The sequence below is a fragment of the Magnolia sinica genome, chromosome 4 (assembly GCF_029962835.1).
Source record: "Magnolia sinica isolate HGM2019 chromosome 4, MsV1, whole genome shotgun sequence".
NCBI classification, from domain to species: domain Eukaryota; kingdom Viridiplantae; phylum Streptophyta; class Magnoliopsida; order Magnoliales; family Magnoliaceae; genus Magnolia; species Magnolia sinica.
The window spans coordinates 103,612,847-103,621,191 of NC_080576.1; the positions used below are offsets into that span (position 1 = coordinate 103,612,847).

Sequence of the window (8,345 nt, forward strand, 5' to 3'; positions counted from 1 at the left end):
AAGAATGTAGCGAATTATGCGGCGGACTGCAGATAGATGGAGATGCCTCGGTGCTTGCATGAATTTGCTGACGGTATGAACAGCATAAGAGATGTCTGGTCGGGTAATGGTTAGATAGATAAGACTACCAACCAACTTCCGATAGGTAGTAGGATCCTCAAGAAGCTCCCCTTCGTCACGTTGATATTTCACATTAAGTTCCATGGGGGTGTCAACCGAAGTAGCGTTGGTGAGACCGGCTAGCTGAACCAGATCTTGACTATACTTGTGCTGATGCAAGAGGAGACTGTGCGGCTGATGATGCACCTCCAAACCCAAGAAATAGGTGAGCTGGCCAAGATCTTTCATGTGAAATGTAGAATTCAACAAAGTCTGAACCGCAGAGATTGCCTCCAAGTCAGAGCCAGTGATGACGATATCGTCCACATAAACAAGGAGGACGACGATACCTGTGGATGTCCTTTGTAGAAAAAGAGAGGAGTCATACTGACTTTGAGTGAAAGAAAAACTAAGCAAAGTGGATCGAAACTTCTCAAACCATACTCTTGGTGCCTGCTTCAAACCATACAAAGAACGTTTCAGTTTGCAAACATCAGTAGGTGAGGAAGTGGGCATACCAGAGGGAAGTTTCAAGTAAACGTCTTCCTTGAGATCACCGTGGAGAAATGCGTTCTTAACATCCATTTGATGTAAGGGCCAGGATTGGGATGCGGCAAGAGCGAGTATAGTTCGGACAGTGGTCATTTTGACGACTGGTGCAAAGGTCTCATCATAGTCGAGACCATATTCTTGTTTGTTGCCAAGTGCCACTAACTAAGCTTTGTAACGATCTATGGACCCATCGGAATTAAGCTTGATAGAAAACACGAACTTACTGCCAAGGGGTTTCACGGAGGAGGGACATGGAACAACATCCCATGTTTGGTTTTCTTCAAGTGCGAGAAGTTCGGTTTCAATTGCTTTTCGCCAACACTCATGCTCCATTGCCTGTTTATAAGATGAAGGAAGAGAAATAGACAACAAAGTGACTGTGAAGGATGAAGGAGAAGAGAAACCAAACCTATCTGGGGGTCTACGAACCCGAGTACTGAGTCGGAGAGAGGGAGGTGCAGGTGCTGAAACAGGAGCAGCAGTCGGGGAAGAAGCTTGAGGGGGCTCAGGAGGTGCTGAAGGTTGGTGGGAAGTGGCGGTGGAGCGTCGTCGATACACTAGGAGAGGTTTAGAAGGGACTGGATCTGCAAGAGAGTTAGGAAACATAGGCAAAACAGAAAATGAAGGAGAAACATGATCCTGATGGGTAGAAAAGAAATATTGATTTTCGAAAAAAATCACATTTCTAGAAACTCGAATGCGACACAGATTTGGATCATAGCAAAGAAAACCTTTCTGCTGTACTGAATATCCTAGAAAAGCACATTTAATTGACTGAGCCGTAAGTTTTGTGCGTTCATGTGCAGGAAGATGAACATAACAGACACAACCAAAGGTATGAAGGTTGGAATAAGTTGGAGGGTGACCAAATAACCTGGTGAAAGGTGAGTCATGGTTCAATGTGGGAGAAGGCAATCTGTTAATGAGATGGACAGCAGTGGAAAGAGCTTCACACCAAAATCGAGAGGGCGTGGAAGATTCTAACAGAAGAGTGCGAACCACATCAAGAAGGTGACGGTTCTTCCTTTCAGCCACTCCATTTTGTTGAGGTGTCGAAGGGCAAGACCGTTGAGAGATGATGCCATGATTCTGTAGGAAGTCCTGAAACAAATGAGACATATACTCACCCCCATTGTCAGAACGAAGGATTTTGACATGGGCCGAAAATTGTGTCTGAATATATGCATGAAAAATCTTAAAAACAGAAAATACTTCGTCTTTGGAATGAAGGAAATAAATCCATGTGAAACGACTATAGTCGTCAATAAAAGTGACAAAGTATTTGTAATTAGCATGCGAAGTGACTGGTGCCATACCCCACACATCACTATGTATCAGATCGAAAGGTTTGACAACATGCGGTGTGTGAAAAGGAAAGGGTAGAGTTTTACTTTTGCCATGTCTGCAAGAATTGCAATCAAACTGAACAACATTAAGAGATGGTGTTTCATTATTCCCAAGAAAATCAGATTTCAATAAAGCATGAAGTACATTAGAGTTTGGATGTCCGAGACGTTTATGCCACGCTCGGTAATCAACATGAGCAGAATTACAAGTGACAAAAGGCAAAGAAAAAGAAGACAAAGGAAATTGAAGAGGAAAAAGACATCCCACTTTAGGCCCCCTCGCGATCATCCGCCCTGACTGTTGATCCTGCACAACACAACCAGATTTAGAAAACTCTACTTTACAATCATTATCAACTAACTGACCGACAGACACAAGATTGGTGGTAAGACCGGGAGATACAAAGACATCAGTGAGAGAGGAGGAAACATCACCAGTGGCCGTGATAGGTAAATGATTGCCATCAGCAATATGAATTTTGAGATTTCTAAAATATTTGTTTACATTGGTAAGAGAAGCAGCATTGTTTGTCATAAGATGGGAAGCCCCGGAATCAAAGTACCAAGGAGATGATGTAGTGAAGGGTTTACCTGAGAGTCCTAAAGCTGAAAATGCAGAAATGATCATTTGTTGAATCATGTCAGGGGTCACGGGTTGGACTGAAACGGGAGCAGGAGCAGGAGCACTTTGTGTTGTATTCACCAAACTACCCGCACTAGAAGAGCCAACTGAGACAGTATATGCTGTCTCCGATTTCTTGGGGGGTCGAGTTGGGCATTCCTTGATGATATGGCCATCCTTTTTGCAATAGTTGCAGAATTTTCGGGGACAGTTTGCAGCATAATGACCAAATCCCTTGCAACAGAAGCACTGAACAGTGCTCATATCCCTGCTTCGTGGCCTGCCTTGTGCTGCATAGGCTACAGGAACAGATGTAGATCGTCGTTGTTCCATGGTGGTTTGAGTGAGAAGGCGCTGTTCCTCGCGAAGAAGATCATTTAGGCATGTATCCAAGGAGGGGACAGATTCTCGGTTCATAAGATTGGATTGGTGCCTTCAAATTCAGACCTTAGTTTCATTAGAAATTGATCCCTCTGAGTAGTTTCATGGATAGATTGAACAGAACTAAGACCTTCGGATGGTAAGTCAGCATAGACTATATCAGTGTATTCAGCCCAAAGATTAGTGAATCTAGAGTAAAAATCAGAGATAGAAAGACTATCCTGTTGGAGAGTGGCCAATTCATGTTCAAGCTGGAAACGACGAGCAGTGTTTTGTTGACTATAGACCTTCTTTAGGTATGTCCACATCTGAGCTGCAGTCTGAGAAGATCGAAGGTTCAAGATGATGTTGGGTTCAACGGATCCCAAAATCCATGCCATAACTTGTGCGTCCTTGACTTCCCACTTGGCGTGTCGGTCTTCGTCTTTGTCTTTGTCAGGAGCTAGGTTACTGCCATCAACATGTCCCCACAGCTCCTTACCTTTGACGAAAATCCTGAAATAAAACGCCCAAGCAGAGTAGTTCTTGCCATTGAAACGAATCAAAGAAATATCAGACTTATCGGAAGACATGAGGTCAACAGAACTAGAACAAGAGTAACCGAGACTAAGAAACTTGAGAGCACGAGACAAATGGAAATTTAGAGCTATAGCTCTGATACCATGACAGTTTAGAGTCCTTTTGAAAAAGTCTGCCTTTCTTTATTGACAATTGCCCATTATATAGGTAGATTACAAGCTATTTAGGGAAGAAATACAAGCTGATCTTCAGCCCCTACCATATATACATCTATCTAAATATACTGTACAACTAATATATCCTAATTAAGGAAGGAATAAATCTGTATAACTGTCATATCAGTCAAAGCTGTAGATATTAGCTGTAAATCTGCTATTAGCTGTAAATCTGCTGTAGATATTAGCTGTAAATCTGCTGTAAATCTGTAAATCTGTAAATCTGTAAAGCTGTAAATCTGTAAATCTGTAAAGCTGTAAATCTGCTGTGTAGATTGATATTTCCTTTGACAGCAATGAGTCACTGCCATTTAATGTGGCGTGACAGGTTTAGCTTTAGACGAAAATAAACAAAAATTTTATGAAATAATCAATCATTTCAGATTTCTTTCTGATTACTGTGGTTGCTAGTTTCCTAATAGTTATTTGGATTTGCAGTTGTGGGCCGCTTTCCTGATGATGATATTGAAGAAATTGAAGATTTTAGACTTTGGGAAGGTATAATGTATTTATTTGGTAGTGCATAATAGCTAGTGACATAAGCTAGGGATGGCAAAACATTGGTCACGGCTTGGGCTCCTAAACTTGGCTCAAGGACCCATTGGCATGCTCCAATCATCAAGTGGGTCATGGTTATACAAAAGGAATGAATGATTTAAACATACTTGAAATTGATTTGTCTGATCATCAGTGAAAGTCAGTGGGCCTACCTTTTTCATTTTTCTTTCTTTTTCTCATATGGGTCCTTTTCAATTTTCTCTGATGTTGGTGGGTTTTGATGCAGGTACATAGCCTTTGATGAATATGAAGGGATTGAGGTGGCATGGAACCAGGTGAAGCTGTATGACTTCTTACAGAGCCCTGAAGATCTAGAGAAGCTTTACTGTGAAATCCATCTTCTATGTAGGATTTAATATTATTTTTAAAAAAAATCTGAATCTCAGTTCCAAGATATATTTTTGTTTTCTTCCTGCAATGCAGAAACCTGGCATTCAATCGGCTGAGTCAGAATATTCCATTCTCCTTAGCTTCCTTGAAATCTCTCTGTTATTTGTAAGTTCTTGTAATCTGTAAGCGTGTTAAAGTCTCTGGTTTATGAGTAGCCAGTTCATATTTGCCAACCAATCTTTTTTCCAAGTGCAGGAATCTGAGTCACAATTCCCTCTCCGGTTCCATTGGGGACATATTTACTGGTCTGAAGAATCTAAAACAAATCTAAAACAAATGTAAGTATGCTAATGGGCTAAGTTTCTTCAATCTATCCAATTTTTTTTATTGCAATGTGAGTTGATACCATTAACGATCCATGGTTAATTCTGTCAGTGATCTGCAGAGCAACCAATTTACTGTATCAGTTAACTTCCTGGCTGGTCTCCCTCTATCATACCTGTATGTCTTGAACTGTCTAACTTTGTATGGATTGTCTATTCTTCAACACTTTTTAAGCCTAAGTACAAAGTTCTGATTTTAACTGCTCTTAAGTTTCAGTAGTGTATTGATTTTGAGATGAAAGGCTATTGTGATTAGGCCTTTCTATTCTAATAAACATATTAGTCAAAGCTAGTAATAAATCATGTAATAATCATATGTATTAATGAGAAAAGAGATTCGTGATGGAATAAGTTTGGTGCTTTCTTAGCAACGTATTAATGTGTAGTGTACAGGTACACTTCAGTGCTGGAGAGTCTACTTCTCTCTTTGGTAGAAATGATTCAAGGGCATGCCTGTAAACAGCAGGTCCAAAAAATCAAAAGCTCCCTTATAATGGATTGCTTTTGATTCTAATGAATCACTTTCAACAGATGATCCTAACCATCCATCCATGGCATACAACTTAGATAAAAGATGGTCATAAAAAAACAGACGGCTACTTTTCAGGTGGATAGGATCATCTGACCGGTGTGATTCTTTCAGGCTGTCCCATAGGTTGTAAGTTTGTAACTATGGACAGTCCAGATTCATTCCTTGAAGACAGTTGCCTAAGCAGAAATTGTTGATGGCACTGTATGATGGCTAATAGATGAATTTTTATGATAGTGATTGGTTTAGTTAGTTGATTTTGTCATAAGAAGCTCAGATTTTCTATAATTTAATTTTTAAGTTTATTCTGGGTAGTTGCTAAAGAAGCGAAAGGAATGCAGAGTGCATGGATTTTAAAGAGGTTTGCTAGATCCGCTTGCACTTCTACAAGCAGATATGTGCTAACCTTACACGTGCAGGACATCTGAGCCATGTGTCAGGGATGTTTGCTGGCTCCACATGCACTTCCGCAAGCAGATACGTGCTAACCTGGAAAATGTGCAGGACATCTAAGCCATGTATCAGGTGTGCTCTACCATGTACATAACTGTGAGGATGGTTAAATAATCAGTTAGGCCACATAGATGAAAATGGTGGATGGTTTAAACAAGCTTGGCAATTTTTTCTAGTCTGTCCATGGTTTTAGCATATGCATTTTTTCTAGTCAACCAAAGGTATCTATGTCAATGTTTCTCCGCAAAATTATTGCTTCAGGCTTCAATCTAATGCTTTATTGATCACTTCATTTGTTTAGCCTCACAAGCACCACATGTAGGTTTTGGGACTGTATTTTGAACTGTTTGTGGCTGGCTTATTAGGCCATGACTATTCAAAATTTTAATTTGCCCAACCCAGCTTTTAGAGGATGGCCTGTTTGGGTTGTTAGGCCATGACTATTTAGAAGTGTAGCCCACCCGATGATCAAAATCAGCTTGATTTTGGGCCACAACATGTACATGGTGAGGCCCTCCAGATAAATGACATGGATCTCACGCTTATGTATCATATTTGCTTATTAAGCGGTTGCTTTAATGTGGTTTTTCTCCCAGATTTTTGACTTGAAAGATGTGTTACTGTAGGGGAATAATCAATATGCAGTTAGTGTGTGTATAGCATTCAATGTGCAGATGGTTGCCTCTAATATTTCAATGTGCAGTTAGGAAAATCTTTTTCCTTGGGCCACCCAAATGGCAAGATTAGTGTCCTCCATGCAGCCCTGTCTTTTGAAGCCCCCAAATTATTTAAATTTTGTGATTTGCAGAACAACATAAACCCATTGTAATATCTCTTTGTGCAGGTTCTGGACTGTGGTGAGAAGATTGAGCTTCTGGTAGACAAAACAGAGAACCTCTACTGTGGTGAACCTCAATATCATTGAGGGCCTGAACCTGCTGAAGGACTCCGAAATATTGGTGCTGATGCCTTTTACTGCTACACAGCTCACCAAATATTGACAGAAGAAACCAGTCTCTTGGAAACAATTGCAATTATTGGCGGTAAGGAAATCATTGACATTAACCAAGGTATATTAGCTGCTTAGACTAGTGTAAAAAAAAAAAACACTAGGATACATGTGGGTCACCTTTTCTTTTTCATTTTTTTTTAAAGAAAGATTTTCACAATAGCTACGGATTATCGGTGGCCATAAGCTCTATTGCTACGGGTTTAATTCGTAGTGAAGTTTTGAAAAGCTAATGTATCAATGGCTACGGTCGTACTCTACGCTTACGGATTTTATTCGTAGCTGTTGACCATTGTAAGCAAAAACTGACGATTTAGCGGCGTCCAGCACAACCGTCAGTAAAGGTCTTGGCCGCCGGTAAAGCCTTTACCGACCGAGGCTTTCCGTCTGTTAGCTAACCGCAGGCAAAGTATTTGCCAGCGGTTTTATGAATTTTGCCGGCGGTTTTGAGCGCTGGTAAAGGAAAGTTTTCTTGTAGTGACAATGTCTACACAGTGACTTTAATCCTAGCAATGAACAGCAACATTTCAGTAGAAAAGGAGTGGCAGCAATTTGGAAAATGGATTCACCATTCAAAAAAGATATGGATTTGAAAAGGAACGTGATCTTATGGAAATCAAATCCAAGAAAGACATGACATGAATGCAGAAACTGCAATATGGAGAATTGCGATGAAATGATCAACGCGAATTGCAATGAAATGATCAATGTGAAATGCGATGATCTTGAAGAAGGAGAAATCCCACATGGGCTTCTTCTCGATTATGGGAATCAGAGGTTCGGCCATGGTTCATCAAAACGGACGGTCTGATGGATCGAAGGTGAAAGAAGGGACTGAAAGGGGAGTCTGCTGAGTGCGAAGAAGAACCCAAGAGCAGGTGGGATTTTTAGGGCGCGAAATTTTGGGATCGGCGAGAGAGAGAGCTCTGACTTATGAGCTTCGACGACGTTGGGAGAAATGGGCGGACACACGTGGGAATGGGAAGAGCGAGAAACGGAAAGGGTTTTACGCGGGTTTTCTGGAGAGAGGACACGGACTGCCTGCGACCCCGACCGTAAGTTAGGTGGGGCCCACCGAGATGTTTGTTAGAAATCCACTCTGTCCATCCGTTTTTACAGCCCATGTTAGGAAACGAACACAAAAGTGAGACAGATTTATAATTCAAGTGGGCCACACGACAGGAAAATGTGGGGATTGAATGCCCGCTTCCGAAACATTCGTGAGTTAACTGAGGTGTTGGAACAGCCTAATATTTTTAAGGGAAACAGATCCAAAACTCAGGCCACAACACAAGGGGATGGAAACATCCACCATTGAAACCTTGGTGTGGTCCGCCTTCATCTTTATA

General features: G+C 41.1%; 1 protein-coding gene and 1 long non-coding RNA gene across 3 annotated transcripts; one reads left to right on the top strand and one right to left on the bottom strand.

Annotated features, from left to right (window-relative positions):
* Positions 1 to 2,185: 2,185 nt before the first annotated feature.
* On the bottom strand, positions 2,186 to 3,040 carry LOC131243587 (uncharacterized). Its single transcript, XM_058243053.1, has 2 exons — positions 2,589 to 3,040; positions 2,186 to 2,304 (listed from the first exon to the last, which is right to left on the bottom strand). The coding sequence occupies exons 1-2, from the start codon at positions 3,034 to 3,036 to the stop codon at positions 2,267 to 2,269; spliced, it is 486 nt and encodes a 161-aa protein (XP_058099036.1). The 5' UTR covers positions 3,037 to 3,040; the 3' UTR covers positions 2,186 to 2,266.
* A 1,213-nt stretch (positions 3,041 to 4,253) lies between these two features.
* LOC131243588 (uncharacterized) lies at positions 4,254 to 7,050 on the top strand. Of its 2 annotated transcripts, XR_009170135.1 has the most exons (4): positions 4,254 to 4,637; positions 4,716 to 4,787; positions 4,878 to 4,960; positions 6,832 to 7,050. It is a non-coding gene; the product is annotated as an uncharacterized LOC131243588 (long non-coding RNA). The 2 variants fall into 2 exon arrangements; XR_009170134.1 differs by lacking the exon at positions 6,832 to 7,050 and having other exon boundaries at positions 4,257 to 4,637; positions 4,878 to 5,115.
* Positions 7,051 to 8,345: the final 1,295 nt, after the last annotated feature.

What these genes read in the sequence shown, in the direction of transcription:
- LOC131243587 (XM_058243053.1), bottom strand. Translation starts at nt 3,036, where the DNA reads ATGAACCGAGAATCTGTCCCCTCCTTGGATACATGCCTAAATGATCTT. An exon ending in TTCAGCTTTAGGACTCTCAG is followed by an intron (nt 2,305 to 2,588) that starts GTAAACCCTTCA and finishes TGTGTTGTGCAG; the next exon opens with GATCAACAGTCAGGGCGGAT.